We start from the raw sequence: 19,094 nt of genomic DNA, 5'->3' as shown, positions 1-19,094 counted from the left end.
GACTTCTTACAGCAAAGAAAATTATTAGTAAAATGATTTAAACACATTTAACATAGTTAAAAAGGTAATAATATTTCATACACAGCCAACACACAGTTGGCCAATCTCCTGCTTTAATTCAGTTAAAGCTATTGTACATTTAAAAGATATTGACGACTGATCCTCAGGATAGGTTATCAATAGCAGATCAGTGGACGCAGTGCTCACATGAGTGCCTCTACCTCTTCAAACAGCTGATCGGTTGGGAGTCAGACCTCTGCTAATCTGATGTTGATGACCTATCCTGAGAATAGCTTATCAATACATTTGCACTGCGTAACCCCTTTAAAGCTCATTTTAAATAATCTGATCTCTTTTTAGGGTTTATAATGTCTGACAGAACCTGCATTGTTCTGGAACCCAATAGTGATCTCATTTCAGATCATTCAAACTATGAGGAGGATCCAAGTGTTACAGACATGATATAGAGTTTAAGATCTGATAAAATTACAACTGTCTTATATAAGCCTATACCTACAGTTACTGAGTATTTATCATATTAATTTAATCCATAGTGGAGCCTTAAGACAGTATTACACTAGCCGATATATTGGCCAATAGTCGTTAACGAGTGTTCACATGAATGCTCAGTAGCTTTTATCCTGCAGTGTAATACTGCAGCTGATTTCCTAATGAATGAGCAAACACTTGTTCATCTGACAATTCAGATTTTTAAGAATGCTTAAAAATCAGTGCTTGCCGGGAGCTGATTGTGCTAATAGAAATCTGCTGTCGGCAAACCACTAGACAGTATGGGGATGAGCAATGGCATAGAAATCGCTCCTCCCAATGCTCCTCCCAATGCCCAATGTAATAGCAGCAGTCACCCCCGCTGCTCTTAACGCTTCCCTTCCATAAATCGCTTCCTGATCGGCCCCTCTAATGCAGGCTTTAGCAATGCAGCAACCTAATTGTTTCCTTATCTTCTCCTGTCTCTCTTGCTCTTAACAAAAATTAAGATGTCTATAATAGTCTATTGATCTCATCATGAGTTAAACAATCCAGTTCCACACATATTTATGCCCTCATTCACCTACTTCTTCCTTTCAAATTCCAACATACTGTATATGAAGTTATTACATACTGGTAGACAATAACTTTCCACATATCAAACTATATTTAAAAAACTGAATGATGGGTGATCCAAAGAGGACTTTGATCAAAATTTCAGGAAAAATTCAATTTGCTGTGAAGCCAAGTTTTCTCGTGCTTTGGGGTAACTAATCAATTTCCCCTGAAATGAAAATTCCCATTTTGATTTAAGATACCGTCCAAAATCTCAAGTATGGTGTCATATGACATCACTATGCTGGGTTGACGGAATGATGCCAAGATTTTGCGCGTTGTCTGTGCCCTTGGCGGCCTTTAAGTGATCAAATAGATAAGGTAATTTATTTCTTTTTTACCGGATTAACCCCTGAAATCCCTCAATGATCAGCGATGAACGTGACATCTGATTAAGTAATTCATCACAAAGCAAATTTATTTGTGAAATTCAGCAAAGCAGCTGAATCGAATGTTCAATAACTTCGTTTATCTCTAGTAGTGACTGTTCTCACATCTGTGCTTTAGTTGGAGCTAAATTAATTTCTAATTATGGCCAAAAAAGCCACATATTTAGGCCCTGGAGAGTGGCACGTCTGCAGTATGGAACCTTGGGCGCTATGAGTGCCGCTGTGTTTTATTTCCATATGGATCCAAATTACAGAGGTATTTCCCAAAAGAGTAATTGCATGATATTTATTATTAGGTGTTTCTGTGTGAATCCAAAAGAATGTACAGTTCACTTTTGCCAAATCCTGTAAATCCTTAATGAAGGAGAAGTAAATTCTAATTATTAGTAAATTTCCTCCTCATACTTCACTTATTTAAATGTAAGCACTAACATGCATTCCACAATTTTATTAAAATGTTTGGTATGAATATGGAATTATGAATTGAAAAACACAGTATAAAGTAAGCATTTTATATCTGCATTTCTTTTAACAAAGAAAAAAAATTAAATTGAATGTTGAAATTGATGCAATGCTCAAAACTAGTTTATAATACTAACTAAAACATTATAAAATAATAAAAGTATGGGGTTTATGTAAATTATGATTAATATTATTATTTTAGCACTTTTACAAAAATATGCCCTTACTGCAGGTTTGTATATATATAAAAAAAAACATGGCATCAAGTTAAATCATTTTAAGGAGGGTCCACTATTATTTCCGGGAAAAAAAATATTGAAATTTTTAATATTTAACTTATCTTTAGATGGCATATTAGAGCAGTATAATTTTCTCTAAATTAAAATAATATTGCAGTAGTTATTACTCTGCTAGATGTATTTGTTAAAGGAAAACATGCATTTTCAGGAACAGCCCTTGAGATTATGGACTGCACAAGTACTGTAAATTATTGAAATAAATTGACAGCAAAAGCAAAATTCCCTCATAATCTCTCAACATTCATGACATGAAAAGTATACTTATTAAAACTGATAAAATGTTATACCTGAAATTAGTCCCTGATACATAAATGTTGAAAATAGGAATGTTTCTAAATGACTGTGTTCCTATATTATTTTAAGCGATAATTAAATACATGGGACACGTTTGAGACATTAAATGTGAAACTCTAATCGATAGTTCACAAGCATGTACGGTGTAATAGATGTATCTTCTTTCTCACATGACCCCAAATGGGTATATGTTATTCTTAGCTTTTTTATGCGTTTTTATTATAAAACATTCCACCCAAGGCACAAACGAACAGGGGACATGATTTGGCTCTTTAAAAACAGAACAGTGAGTTTTGGGGGTAATTGTTCTTTCTGATTTATGAGCCATAAATATTAAATAAAAAAGAGTGAAATTGATATATTCCCCGCTTTCCCATGAATTTTTCTTGTTTTTTTATTATTTAAACATCATTTTATGAAAACTATAAAAAGTTATATACTTGTACAATTTTATCAATAAACAATTTAGTTAAACCCATGAAAATATGAAAAATTAAAATCCTGGGCTCTGCAAAACTCATTTAAAATACTTAAATTTGCAAAAGCAGGTGGAAAGAAATACATTATAATTTAACAAACAAAATTAAAATTAGGTGCTTATGCTATGATTTTATACTTCCCCAAACCAAACAATTGTGTTGCCTTTTACAACTTCAGTAATCTCACAGTTTAATTTGTTGAGTCGTCCATCTAGAATAAACAGTGATTCTTTAGAGGGTGTCATTAAGTACTGTCCAAAGAGGCCACTCCCAATGATAATTCGATTCTTTGAACTCCATGGCCATTCTTCTAGTTGCAATGGTTCTTTAAGGCTCTTTATCATTTTTACCTTTCCAGAAGAGAGCTCTACAAAAAGTACATCAGTTTGTGTACTAGAGCTTGCATAGACATTGTATTGATGAGCTTCTATAAATGATGATTGAAAGGCCACATCAGATATATGCAAATTAGTATGAATATCAAATAAGTCCTGGATTTCTCCTTGAATTGTTATAAGCTGTACCCTCATGATTCCTTTTACATCATCAATGCTAACAAGGTAGTGGCCATCAGGAGAGACATAGGGAGTACCAGTCACATCTTTGTTATATCCAATAACAGCATCAGTTACACCATCGACTATTACTTGAGGAAGAATTGCTCCAGTTGTATCAGGCTTACAATGGATAAAATAATATCCTCCGAGGTGAGTGTAGGCCAAAGACTGAGGGATGCAATTATAATCTTTTAAACTTATTGTCTTTATATAAGACATGGTCTCCAAATCAATTTTCAGAAGAGCTTGCTCATCTTTATGAAGGATGAAGCCAAACCTAAAAGCAAAAAATAAGGCAGCTTAAAGAATGAACAAATCTTTCAACCTTTACCAGTAATCTTAATTACATTACAAATAATGAATAACATAGACTGGAAAACTAAAGTAATACTAATGATTTCACCATATACTGTATCTTATAATAAGTAAAGTTAAGCTGCTTTGGCTAATTATCCTAGTATAAGTATTGTTTACATCACATAGAATATCCAATAGATGTGTCAGAATGATGTAAGGAGTGAACAGGAAAGCATGCTGGCAGCTGAACTATTAATACCTAAAGTCTTAATGTTTTTCATCACTACACCATAATGACAGGCTACGCGTAATGGATTTTTTCTTTGTAAGACATTCTACAGAGAGGATTTCTATGCATGCTGCTCAGCGGCTTTGCTATGTTTGTGCTATATTTTGTGAAAAAATGTGAACTCTAACATTCAGTACTCTATAGTCAATTGAGGCTGTAAGCATATAGGATGGTGAATGTGATTTATACTTGTTTACCAAATAAGCTATCTAAATTACAAAAAATATCAACCAGCTTTTTAGTGTTAAAAAATGAAGTTTTTATACAGGTCAGTGTTATGTATATGTGCTTAATAGTCTATATTTCTTTTTTTTAAATCAGATTCTTTTTATTAAAGATTTTTCATATAAACAACAAAGACAGAACACTGTCTCCCCCCCCCCCTCCCACCCTCCCCCCCTCCACAACCCCTGGGACAAGAGCAGTTGAACAGCAGTACAATATAGGATGCATCAAATCATTACCACAATTGAACACATCACAGTACATAAACACAGTGTCATGCGGCGGTAACCAGAGCTTTACTTTCTAAGCAAGTATGTGTAATTGTAAAAGTATACATAAGATCCACCTGCTTCCTAAGATCTCCAGAAATTGTTTATCCCCCTTAACTTTAATGAGTCCTCTTAGCCCCCCCAGCCCTAATCAAGCAGCCCACATTCACTCCCCCCACCACTCACGCCCTCTCCATTCCTTCACAGTTGTAGATTAAAGTGCTGGATCCAGCTCGACCATATCTTCTCAAACTTCTTTAAGCAATCCCTTTTTTGATATACATATTTCTCCAAACCAATCAGCGCGTGAATTTTTCGCTCCAGTTCTTCCACTGAAGGCGGTAGTCTACTCAACCAATAAAATGCTATTACTTTCCTCGCCTGATACAATACTCTAATAATAGCTAATCTTTTCTCCTGCCCACGGTTCACAGCTTTCACATATCCTAACAAACATTCCGTAACTTTCATACTAAGTTCCACATCAAAAACGGTTTTCACCAATTTGCCTACCCCCACCCAATACCTCCTCAGCCTGGGGCAGTTCCACATCAAGTGAACAAGATCTGCGTTCGCTACATCACATCTTGGACAGCAATCATCACTCCTGTACCCCATCTTTTTCAGCAGAACCGGGGTCCTATATACTCTGTGTATTAACAAGAGCTGAGATACCCTCTGAGCCTCACTAACCGCAACTTGGGTAAAATCCTCTAGTACAGCATCCCATAATTCCTCTGTTAAATCAGGGGCATCCCTCTTCCATTTGTCATACAATTGGAATTCTTAAACTGCGCCTCCATAAGACACAAGTAGTTTAAGGATATCACTCCTTTCGTACCTCCACTTGATTTTACCAGATCTACTACTGCATTTTTCTGTGCTGGGCAGACCGCCACCACCTTGTCCTGAGCGCTTAACGCGTGCCTAAGTTGCAGATATAGATAGAAGTGGGACTTCTGCAGCCCAAAATCCTGTTGTAGACTAGAGAATTCTTTAAGAACGTTATTATCAAACAATTGACCCATATATTTTAGTCCCAGAGTACTCCATACCTTCACTCCACTAACCTTGTTCACCTCAGCATACATAAAATTCGGCCAAATAGGGGTGATATCTGAGTAGCCCTGAATACCAATGATTTCTCTGACCTTCCACCAAGCATTATGAATAGATTGAAGCGTCTTAAATTCGTTACCCTTCGCCTGAAAAGTACCGTCCTCCAGAGCAGACCTCAGGTTTTGACAGCCCACGAGTGACTGAATAATTTTACTCGCAGTTCCCAAGCCATCCGTCGACTCCCATCCTCTCATATGCTGCAGTTGTGCCGCCAAGTAATACATCCTTGGATCTGGAACCCCCAAACCTCCCCCAGTCTTCGGTCTGCACAATGTTTCCAATTTAATACGAGGGATGCCTTTCTTCCAAATAAGATCCCTGAATATTGCGTTAACTACATGGAAGATCCTAAGAGGAAGCCATATAGGGGCATTATGTAGCACATACAGAAGTTGTGGCATCAGAATCATTTTTATCAGATTCGCCCTGCCTATTAATGATAGTGTCAGTTTTGTCCACGCATTGACTTTCTGTCTAAACGTCTGTAACAGCGGAGTAATGTTTAACCTTTCAAACTCTAGCTCACTGCGTGAAACCTGGATGCCCAGATATTTAAAAGATTGAACCACCTGCAAACCCTCCACACATGCACTGATGTTAGTAGCATCCGCCTACAAAGGCATCAGCACCGACTTATTCCAATTTATGCACAGGCCTGACATTCTCCCAAACCCATTGATTACGTCCATCGCCACCGGTAGAGACTCCCTCCAATTATTCATAAATAGTAGCAGATCGTCTGCATATAGTGCCACTTTCTCCTCTAAGGGCCCATATCGGAAGCCTTTTATCCCCACCGAAGATCTAATGGCCGCCGCCAGGGGCTCAATGGCTATCGCAAACAGCAGAGGCGACAAAGGGCACCCCTGCCTCGTCCCCCTATTGAGATTGAAGCTATCTGACAGATTGCCATTCACCCTAACCCTCGCTGACGGTCTACTGTATAAGAGCTGAATCCACCCAATGAATGACTGGCCAAACCCTAACATCTTCAATACCCTCCAAAGATACCTCCATTCTACACTATCGAAGGCTTTGGCCGCATCTAGAGATGCGACCGCCGCCTCCGGGTTCAGTCTCTGACTTTGAATATTTAGATATAAGCGCCTAATATTAACCGCAGTAGCCATATTCGGCATAAAGCCAGCCTGATCCGGGTGAATAAGAGTAGCTATAACCGAATTCAGACGATTCGCCAGAACCTTAGCCAGTAATTTAATGTCTACCTGAAGTAATGAGATTGGCCTATATGACTCCGCCTCCAAAACATCTTTACCCGGCTTCGGAAGAACCACAATGGTTGCCTCAGTCATACTAGAAGGCAGTTCCTTCTGCTCCCTTGCCTCCTTAAAGACTTCCACTAGTTGAGGCAGCATGACTGAGGCAAAACGTCTGTAGATCTCCACTGGCAAGCCATCTCCACCCGGGGCCTTATTATTTGACATACTCGCCAGCGCCAATTCCACCTCAGTAATCGTTATAGGAGAGTCTAACTTACCACACTGTTCAGAAGTGAGAATAGGCATATGTAATCCCTCAAGGAAGGAGTCCATGTCCTCATCAGAAGCGGACAACCGAGACGCATATAAATTAGAGTAAAATCCCCTCATAATCTCCATTATGCGCTCCTGAGCAGTACATAGAACTCCATCTGAATCCCTAAGAGCTGCTATATAATTAGATGGACGCTGGGCCCTGGAAATCAGAGCCAACATTCTCCCTGTCTTTTCTCCCTCCTCGTAATACAGTTGTTTCTGGAAGAATTGCTTGTTCCTAGCATTAAGTAATAACCTATCGTCCAATTCTTTCTGTGCCCCCTTCCACAATTCTCTGTGTCTATCCACTGGTTCCATTATATATTTAGCTTCTGCCGCCTCCACTGCTCGCTCCAACCCCTGCACCTTAGCTCTAGTCTCACTCTTCTTCCAATAGTCTATATTTCAGATGTGGTACCTGACACATTTGAGTTTTACTGAACCAAACATACAGACCCTATGGTGCTATAAGCTAATCTTGCACCTAAATGTCGCCTATGGATAAAAATCAGGCACATTCAAATATGGAGTTTATATAACTCCAAACATATCTATATATTTTTGACACCACACCATTTTATGTAGTTTGTATATAGTTATGTTTGGAGGTATATAAACTCCATATTTAAATGTGCCTGTTTTTCATCCACAGGCAACATTTATGTGCACCTGTGAGGGCTGGGCCTTATCAGTCAGTCTTGGGTGGGACTCACAACCTCCTCCCTCCTCCCATTGCAAGCATGGCTGCATGCTGGAGGTAACTGGGAGTTTGCTGTGAGTTGGACCTTATGCTCCTGTAATTCGCCCACTGGCTCCTGGTATTGCCCATACGGAACAGGTAGGTTAGCGTTAGGTCCCAAACTACTTGAGATACCTTGGCGGGGTGCTCGGGCTCAGATATGTCCTTCATATAAGGATATATTGCCTAAATTCTTAATTTTAACACCAGTTTGAGGGTTTAGTCAGAATAGTTTGTTTGCATCCACAGTAGTGCACCTTCCTTATTAATGTTTTTTTTCATATAGCTATTTACATCTGTACATTTTTCTATCTTGTGTAGGATGTATTTTTGTGGTACTTGTGGTCTGCTGCGGGCATCCTCCACTGTATGAATTTTTGCTGGGGATCGCCATTAGCAATGTGCCACAAGTGCACCAAACTCTTTTGCCGCAAATATGTGCACCAGTGAAGTGCATATTTTTTTTTTCTTTCTGTATGCTTTCAACACATATAACCGCCGAAGTGAACTGAGAATATATTTTTATTTTTGTACTGAAATAGGCCAGTAAACACTTTTAGCTGAAATAAATGCACCAGTGAAGTGTGTATATATTTTTCTTTCTATAATGAAATACACCACAAAACCCTTTTGCCACAAATAACTGCACCAGTGAAGTGCATATATATTTTTTCTTTCTATAATTAAGTAGGCCACTAATTGCTTTTGCCACAAATAAGTGCACCAGTGAAGTGTGCATGATTTTTTTCTTTCTGTACGCTTTCAACACATTTAACTGCAGAAGGGAACTGCATATATATTTTTATTTTTCCACAGATAAAGGATATTCAACATAGCACTTGCACCCCAAGAACAAATTGCTGGAATGACAGAGCTGTATAATGGCTATTTGGATCCCCAAATAATCTTTCCCTGCACTTGTAAATCCCTTTTCTAGCACTGTCTCTAGCGCCTTCTGACCTCTCTCCCTGCACTAAGATGCTGTGAAATAATTCCTTCCTATCCTTTCCCTGCACTTATAAATAGTTTTTTATGACACTGTTCCTAGCGCTTTCTGACGTCTCTCCCTGTACTAAGATGCTGTGAGATGATTCCTTCCAATCCTTTCCCTGCACTTATAAATCGTTTTTTCAGGTTTTTTCCACAATCAGGTTTTTCCAATTGCTGTCCCTAGCGCTCAGAACGCTTGAAAATGCCTGACTCTAAGATGGCCTCAGTATTTATAGGGCTGTGACAAGACAGGGCTGGCTGGCTGCTGATTGGCTGCATGCATGGCATTATGGGTCAGCCCGCCTTCCCAGAGATCCTTGCCCCATGTCCTCACACGTGTAGCCGCCATTGTAGCCGCCATTTTAGGAAAAATTGTGATTCGTTTCCACAAAGCACAAGGAAATTTGCACTTGTTGCAAAATGAATTTTTCCTGAAATTTTGATCGAATTCCACTTCGTCTGATTCGTTTCGCTCATCTCTAATTATAAGGAGCTTGTGAACTACATATCGCAGAAGCCTTGCGGGCTCTGAAACAGGAAGATGACTGGCGAGTCAATTCCATGTTAGCTGTGCTCCTGGGCAGACTGATCCAGTCTGGGCTGGTTGGGCACTGAGGTATAAAGCAAGAGGAGCTCTACGTGCCAGGAAGAAGCACACGTTATCTGACTGGAATTGGGATGACAGACAAGCTTCATCTGAAGACAAGATCGAGGACTAATAAGCCAGAGACTGTGTCACCAAGACACCTCCATTACACTGTGGCAGCCATTTTCCAGTACAACAGTTAAATAGCAGACATTACAGGATTATTCCCTGAGGGAGCTCAGCCCCTGAACACAAAGTACAGATGTAGTCTAGCTAAAATTGACTCTGATAACAGTGTTATCTTGGTTATTTTGTGACAAAAGCCATTGAAATCCACTGAAAAGTTAGTTATCCTTTTCTTGCCATTCTTTACTTAACACGTTAACCATCAAGTTTGGCTCGGCTGCATCTGTTTTGTGGTGAACCAGTGTTGTCAGCCATAGATTACCAGCCTCTATCACTGGATTGATTTGTGCTGTTTAATATCAATTCTAATTTACCAGCAGTATATTTCCTGGGTATCCTAACTGTTAAAGAGACAGTACCTCAGTAATACTTGTGGAAGTCTATGCAACATAAAGACTACAAATATCTCATACATTGCTGGGTCCTTTATTTACGCTGCATAAACATACCTGTGAGGTCAAATATATTACGTAATATATAGAGATTTAATACAATTGTGAAAACATACTGAGAAGTGCTATTTTCAATTACTGCTTAGAGTTAACTGCTTTTGTGTTACCAGAATGCATTGCAGGGGTTTACCTATTACTAATTATTAGCCACACTTGTTTGGAAGGGTTGCCAAGAAAAAGTCTCATTACTGCAAAGAACATGGCATCACAGAACAAACCACAAGATTTGTGGAACAACATTCTTTGGACAGACAAGACCAAATTGAAGATGTTTGGCCGTAAAGTACAGTGCTACATTTGGAAAAAAAAAAAAACAAACGCAGTCACGGGACCGGAGTATCTTGCAGCCTTTGAGTCAACTATGAACTCCTCTGTATACGAAAGAGGTCTAGAGTCATGTTTTTCACACATGGCTTTTTCATTTTGTCTTCATTTCCATTGAATAGATAATGAAATGTGTAATCTACTGTGTATTTACCTAATTTTAACACCTTCTGAGGACCAGAGTTTTTGTTATGCTATGATAGTTAAAAGACGGGGATGTGCAGTACAAGTGAGGGATTGGTAAATGAGCTGGTATGACAAGCTACTGAATTACAGCAATGTATTATGGTATATAGTACAGAAGAAAAAGTCAAATAAAAATACACACTAGATGGGAACATAAAAGAAGGCATCAGAAATATATTAACATATAACAGTATATTGTATGAAAGCAGTGTAAGTACCAGTACTTCCTCTAAGATGTGCACTCTGAAAGGAAGTTATTAAAATAACCTAATAATAAGGATCAATAATAGAGATGAGTGAATTTTTCAAAAGTTCGATTCGGCTGATTCACAGAATTTTACAAAAAAATTTGCTTTGTAACGAATATCTTCGAAGTGCATTTTTTTTGTAAGTAGTGGGTGCAATAACAGGGAGCTGTAATAGCGCCGTCCCCGTCATTGTACCCCTCAGATGCCTTGTTCATAATTGATTGTATCTGAGTGTAAAAACTGTGTGAAATGAACATAAAAGAAAATTAAATCAAACTTATCCATTTGCTCGCGACGGACCGGCCATCACCAGCTTGCTTAAAGATCTGGGGCGAAATCTCGTGCGGAGCCGACATATGACGGGATCTTCAATAAAGATGGAGGCTGGCGGCCCATCATGAGCAAATGGAGTAGGTAAGAATTAATTTTTTAGTTTTTTATACTATTTCAGGTTAAATCGATTCGCTTACATGAAGCACAAGGAAATTCGGCTTCGAGGCAAATCAAATTTATCCTGAAATTTGGATCAAATTCCACTTTGTGGGATTTGATTCGCTGATCTCTAATCAACAAGCTCAAACAAGCTTGTTGTTCCTTATTATTACAAATCCTCATAAGGGTGCTGACACACACATTAAGTATTTTATTTATTTATTCAGTTTTTGAAGCCAAAATCAGGAGTGGATCATAAAAACAAGAGAAAACATTAATGCCTGATTGTATTTATCTCTTTTTGAATGGATTCCTGTTTTTGGATTTCTAAAATACATAAAAAAACTTGTGTGTCAGCATCCTTAGGGGAGTCAGTAGAGTCCAGAAGTTGATCTGTATCAGTTCCAGAACACACATTTTACAAGAAACAGTGGAGCTTAATATTTCAAGATCGGGGATTATGACTAAGCTGTAAAGCACTGTATTGAGAAAAATTGGTAAAGACAAGATAAAAGCTTGGCTATCCGTGCCAAAAGATGAGTTGGAACTTGGAAGACATTTCTTGATAATAACATATACATAGCTACTTTCTCTCCACAGTGTTCTATTATTCCATGAATTATTAATCACACAAACCTGTTTTGCAGGATTAAAAAAAGATAATCCTTTTCTAGAATATCAAATTAAAGTTCTTGTTTTGTTGGCAATTTCAATGTTTACATCTTAATATATAATATAGGTCTTTTGGATATAATATATATCATACCTGATATGATTGATAATCAATGTTGTGCTAGGAATGAAGAAGTCATCGACTCTGTCAAAATGCTTTCCAACTGGCTGAGTATGAATGGTATGATGTGCAACACTTCCACTTGCTTGGGTTATGACCTGAGAACAAATAAAAGAAAAATACATGATTTTCAGAAAATAGCAGACTCACACTTGTTAATGCAGCATAGAAAAACATTTATAAAATTAACCCGTGGGATACCAGTGCCGTACATGTAAGGAGCTGGAAAGCGGGTCTGAAATCCCAGCACCGTACAAAAATGCACCGGCATCAGTGAGAACACTGATTTTGTCGCATCAACCCTTGCACTGCCGCAGTCAGCGCTGACTGTGGTTCGTGTGGTATCCTGCCGGGTGTGGGGTGGCCATCAGGTCTTTTCCCACAATAAAGTAAAAATAAAATTGTAAAAAATAAAAAAAAGGGAATTTTTTTTTTACATATTAGGTATTGCCACGTCCATATCAACCAGCTCTATAAAAATATTACATGACCTAATCCCTCAGATGAACACCGTCAAAAAAATAAAATAAAAACTGTGCTAAAAAAACATTTTTTTGTCACCTTACATCACTAAAAGTGCAACACCAAGCGATCAAAAGGGCGTATGCCCCCCAATCTAGCTGTCACCTCATCCCACCAAAAATTAGCCCCTGCCTAAGACAATCGCCCAAAAAATTAAAATAAACTATGGCTCTCAGACTATGGAGACACTAAACCATGATTTTGTTTCGTTTCAAAAATGATATTATTGTGTAAAACTTAAATAAATAAAAAAGTATACATATTAGGTATTGCCACGTCTGTAACGACATTCTCAAAAAAAATCACGACTTAATACTGTAAAAAAAAACAAAAAAAGGTGTAAAAAAAGCAATTTTTTGACACCTTACATCACAAAAAGTGTAATACCAAGCGATCAAAAAGTGATACGCACCCAAAAATCATACTAATAAAACCATCATCTCATCCAACAAAAAATTAGACCCTACCTAAGACAATCGCCCACAAAATAAAATAAAAACTATGGCTCTCAGAATATGGAGACACTAAAATATGATTATTATTTTTTTTGTTTCAAAAGTGCTGTTGTTATGTAAAAAATAAATTTTAAAAAGTATACATAGTAGGTATCGCCACGTCCATAAGAACCTACTGTATAAAAATCTCACATTAACTAAATATGTATCTTAATATGGGGAAATTCTCTGAAATGTGCCCCGTTGGAGCCTAGAAAAATGTTATTTTAGGCCACAGGAGTACAGGTCTTACAAATTACGGTAGGCATTCACCTGACATAAAAGAAATTGTGATTATGTGGCTCGAGGTACATTATGCATTCACTGAACAACAATTTTACTGTAGCCCACTTTTTTTTTCACTTTTTTGGGAGGGCAACCGGTATATCACACTAGTATTATTTGTTCCCATGTCGTTTGTCACTATCTGTAGCTAAGGTAACGCAGCAAAACTGCAAACCAATGCTGCACTGCCCAAAATGCACTATATAGAAAGTATATAATTGCTATATAACACCCCTGCTTCAATCAGTTTTTTTAGGGGGCAACTGGTATATCACACCAGTAGAAATTATTTGTTCCAATGTCGTTTGTCACTATCTGCAGCTGGGCTAATGCAGCAAAACTGCAAACCAATTCTGCACTACCCAAATGCACTATATAGAAAGTATATAATTGGTATATAACACCCCTGCTTCAATCAGTTTTTTTGTGGGGAAACTGGTATATCACACCAGTAGATATTATTTGTTCCAATAGCGTTTGGCAAGATTTTTTTTTCTACCAAAATAATTAAAAATTTTTTTACCACAGATAAAAGTAAAGTGCTTAATACTGAATACAAGATTTTTTGTCCACCAAAATAATTCAAAAAAGATTTTACCGCATGTAAGTGTAGTGCTTAATGCTGAATACAAGATTGTTTTGTCCACCAAAATAAGTCCCAAAAGATTTTACTGCATATAACTGTCGCGCTGAATGCCGAATATCTTTTCTTTTTCTACTGATATACGGCACTAAAGGCTTTAGCACATGTAACTGGAACAGTGAACGCAGAGTATATTTTTATTTTTCCATGTATATACACCACTAAAGGCTTTTCAACAGATGGTTATAAACTATCAGTTTAAAAAAAAAAAATGGCGCCTGAGGCGGAGTGATCTGAAGTGAATGGGACGTAGTGGAGGAACTAGGTCTGTGCTGGAAGAGCGAGACGCGGTCCTCGTGCCATTTTTTTGTGCTGCACAGAAGTCCCCGTAGTGTCCAGTAAGCAATACCGCAGAAGGATGAGGACTGGTGTGAATTAGTTTTCATTTTTGTGCAAGGTTAGTGCATAGTGTATTCACCTGTATTGGCGTGCTGCTCTTATGGACATCATCACGTAAGCGCGCAGTGTGTGAAACGCAAATACAAAATTTCACCATGACATAATTCGGTCCATGCCGCAAAAATAACTTTCCCACATATAACTGCAGAGCTGAATGCTGAATATATCTTTATTTTTCTACTGAAATACGCCACTAAAGGCTTGACCACATATAACTGCAACAGTGAACGCTATATAATTGCAGCAGCGAATGGGGAATGTATATTTAGTTTTTTACTGTTATACGTTACAAAAGTTTTTTCGAGATATAAGTACAGGAACAAATGGCGAACATATATTTCTTTTTCTAATGATATATGTCAATGAAGGTTTTTCTACATGTAAGTGCACCAGCGAATGGCGAATTTATATATCTTTTTCTACTGCAATACTCCAGTAAAGGCTTTACCAGATATAACTGCAACAGTGAAGTGAGAATATATTTTTCTTGTAGTACTGAAATACACCCCTATACGCTTTCACCAGAAAATACTGCAGAAGTGTGACCAAATAATACATTTTTCTTGTTAAACTGAAATTGGCCACCATACACTTTGACCAGAAAAAAAATAAAGAGTAAGTGTGTATATATATTTCTTGCAGTACTTAAATTCTCCCCTATAAGCTTTCACCAGAAATAACTGCAGCAGTGACCTGAGAATACATATTTTTTGTGGCACTGAAATTGGCCACTATACGCTTTGACCAGAAACAAATTAAAGAGTGAAGTGCGTATATATATTTCTTGCAGTACTGAAATACACCCCTATATTCCTTTACCAGAAATAACTGCAGCAGTGGAGTGCGTATATATTTTTCTTTTTCATATGAAATACGACACTATACGCTTTCACCAGAAATAACTGCAGAAGTGACCTGAAAATATTTATTTCTTGTTAGGACTGAAATAGGCCACTATACGCTTTGACCCGAAAAAAATTCTGAAATTGTTTTCTCGTCACAATTTGTACTTCATGACAGTGGTACATTTAAAGGGACACTGACAGGCCCAATAAGCATAATTATCTATATATATGCATGCACAGGTCTTCTATTGTGTATTAAAAACATATGTCTAACTCCTGTCCACCTTATGAACACTGCAAACTGATGTTTTATAACCTGATGTAATCGGTCTTCTTTCTGCCCAAGGGGCGGTGTTTTAGCTTCACTTCTGCCCAACCAGCTGCGCCCCAACCGCCGTTTTGAAGCGCCACCCAGCTCATCAATATTTACTTTGCTGGGCGGCTTCTGCTGTCCCCGACCTTCCGAGATCCCATAGCTTTCTATTGGGCATGCACGGGATCTCGGAAAGTCGGGGACAGCAGAAGCCGCCTAGCGAATTGAATATTGATGAGCTGGGCAGCGCTTCAAAACGGAGGTTGGGGTGCGGCTAGCTGGGCAGAAGTGAAGCTGAAACGCCGCCCCTTGGGAAGAAAGAAGACCGATTACATCAGGTTATAAAACATCAGTTTGCAGTGTTCATAAGGTGGACAGGAGTTAGACTTATATGTTTTTAATACACAATAGAAGACCTGTGCATGCAAATATATAGATAATTATGCTTATTGGGCCTGTCAGTGTCCCTTTAAATGCACTACTGTCATGAAGTACAAATTGTGACGAGAAAACAATTTCAGAATGGTTTAGATAAGTAAAAAGCGTTTTAACGTTATCACCACATAAAATGACATGTCAGATTTGCAAAAATCGGCCTGGGATTTAAGATGAAAAGTGGCCCGTACTGAAGGGGTTAACCAATGTGTAAATAGTATCATAAAAAAGCGGGCTCTATGAAATTTCACATTTAATTATTTAAATGCACCTATGAATGAATTATTCCTGTAATTAATGTAGTGTGACGCTCGTTGGTAGAATTATTTTTTGGAAATGCATGTAAGGGATAATTTTATTATTTGTATAAAATGTGTGTTTTTGTCAATATTCATATATAAAATAGTTTAACCCCTTCTCACTGTATGCATTTTGGGACCATAGTTGGTGACCAAGCTATTTCTTTTTTCATTTTTTAATCATTGTCTTCCAAGATCTATAACTTGTTTTAAATTTCCATCAATGCAGCCATATAAGAGCTTGAATTTTTGCAGAACAAGTTTTCGTTTTTATGGCACCATTTTGGTGTATACATACAGTAACCTACTGATTAATTTTTATTAATTTTTTATTAGTTTTTTATATAATTTTTGCAGGATTAATTTTTTGCCATAAACTTGGTAACATTATTCTTTAGGTCAGTATGATTATGGCAATACCAATTACAAATTTTACTACTTTTGCACAATAAAAAAAAAAAATGTTTTGAAGGAAAGAAAAGTTAATGTTTTTACATTGCTAAATCCCAAGACTCAACACGTTTTTGTTTTTCTTTGTACAGAGTTGTGTAAGGGTTTGTATACTTGTACATGAGAGACCTAGCAAGTGGTGTTACAAATTTGATTATTTTTAGTAAAAATGTTAATTTATCAAAAATGTATTTTATTACAACTCCAAAAGATACAAAAAAAAGAACCTCCAAAAATCTCCAACACCTGTTAGAAATAGCAGGGATAGCCATTTTATTAGGAGTAGGGATGATCAAATCAATTTTAGATTAATCAAATTCGTTATAAATTTCCTAAATAATTCAGATTTGAGTGAATTCAAAACCTTTGCATTTTGTTTTGGCCAAATAACTCAAAATTAAACCAAATGCAGGTAATACAGAGAATAGGCATCTGCCACAAAAAAAGGAACATTTTTGGACTTTCATTTTATAGTTTCACAACTTTAAAAAAAAACTTCAAAATCAAATCAAAATTTTCTTTGCTTCACCGTTTTCTGACAGTCATAACTTTTTCATATTTCAATCTACAGAACTATATGAAGACGTGTTTTTTGCAGGAATGAATTTTAGTTTTAATTGGTTCTATTTCTTGAAGTACATACAGCTTTTTGCTTTTATTATATTTTTTGGGGGGAGAAGGTGAACAAAAAATGGCTAATTGTGGATTTTATTTTTGTTACGCAGTTCATCGCGTAGGAAAAATAATTTTATATTTTAATAGTTTGGACATTTTGGGAAGCAATGATACCTGTTACGTTTATTTTAATTGTTTTATATGTAAAACTGGGAAAGGGGGTGATGACATCTGTGTGCATTCCGTGTTTTGCAGAACAGAACAGCTGGCTCCTAATAGAACAGTCCTATCCTTGTCCATAATGCGGACAATAATAGGACATGTTCTATCTTTTGCAAAACGGACATACGGAAACGGAATGCACATGGAGTAACTTCATTTTTTTGGCGGACCCATTGAAATGAATGGTTCCGTATACAGTTCACAAGAAAAATGGCATGCACACAGAAAGATAATGCGTTTGTGTGCATGAGGCCTTACAGACAGTAAAACAAAGTTTAACCTTCAGAAGGCCTCGGGCTGTCACAGTAACCGATCAAAGCTATGCAATTTATTTATAGGTGCTCTGATCAGAAGGCAGAGGGAGCCCTCTCTCTGCATAAGGCCTCTTTCACACAGCCATTTTATTTTCCGTTTACGGACCATTTTTTGCATTCTGTAAACGGTCCATATACGGAACCCTTCCTTTCAATGGTTCTGCCCAAAAAAACGGAATGTACTCCGTATGCATTCTGTTTCTGTACTTCCGTTTTTCCGTTCCGCTGAAAAATAGAACATGTCCTATTATTGCCCGCAAATTTCGTGGCTCCATTCAAGTCAATGAATCTGCAAAAAAAAAAAAAGGAACACATACGGAAATGTATCCGTTTGTCTTCTAAATCGGTTCCGTTTTTGCAGAACTATCTATTGAAAATTTTAGGCCCAGCCCAAATTTTTTCTATGTAAATACTGTATATGCCATATGGAAAAGCGGAATGGAAAAACAGAACAGAAACGGAAACACAACGGAAAGAAAAAACTAAACAACGTATCTGTGAAAAACGGACCACAAAACACTGAAAAAGCCATACATATATACTTGATTATGCTTTAAGAGCTTGATATATGGAATGGATGGAAATTAACTAAAAGTTTTTAATTTGAGCAGTAATCTTTTCCAAGCAAACAGAGTGAGTGAAAAAGTTCCCTATCCAACCAAAGGCCTGTTCAGTACACAATTTTAACAAGAAGGATTGGATAAATTGTGCTAAGGGTATGTGTTCTAAAGGGAGATATATATTTATCCATGAGACGTGTTGGTGTTCTAAACCAGGTGTGCTCTATCTCAGTATTTCAGGGGCTTATTTTATGACCAACAATTTCCATTCTAATACTGTCAGTTTTAACAACTGCAAATTGATTATGTGAACATACCAGTAGTTTTTGTCTTGTTACAAAATAAATGAAGAAAAAGTCAGTCCTTTGTTTAGCTAATGTTTAATGCATAGTAAATGCACTGTGCACATGCTGATGCATTAAGTATGCCCAGTTAATATTTCCC

General features: G+C 37.3%; 1 protein-coding gene across 1 annotated transcript in view; it reads right to left on the bottom strand.

The window, feature by feature from the left end:
• Window positions 1–3,158: 3,158 nt before the first annotated feature.
• The window catches only part of FSTL5 (follistatin like 5), a 940,713-nt gene continuing 924,777 nt past the window's right edge, over window positions 3,159–19,094 (bottom strand). The window contains exons 14-15 of the mRNA XM_044297750.1: window positions 12,228–12,352; window positions 3,159–3,861 (exon numbers count right to left, since the gene is read on the bottom strand). Coding sequence (XP_044153685.1) covers window positions 3,159–3,861; window positions 12,228–12,352 — 828 coding nt within the window. The remainder of the gene's footprint in view (window positions 3,862–12,227; window positions 12,353–19,094) is intronic.

This window comes from Bufo gargarizans, chromosome 1 (genome assembly GCF_014858855.1).
Source record: "Bufo gargarizans isolate SCDJY-AF-19 chromosome 1, ASM1485885v1, whole genome shotgun sequence".
NCBI classification, from domain to species: domain Eukaryota; kingdom Metazoa; phylum Chordata; class Amphibia; order Anura; family Bufonidae; genus Bufo; species Bufo gargarizans.
Note: the sequence above shows the minus strand (reverse complement) of the source record. Positions and strands in the feature narration are given on the sequence as shown.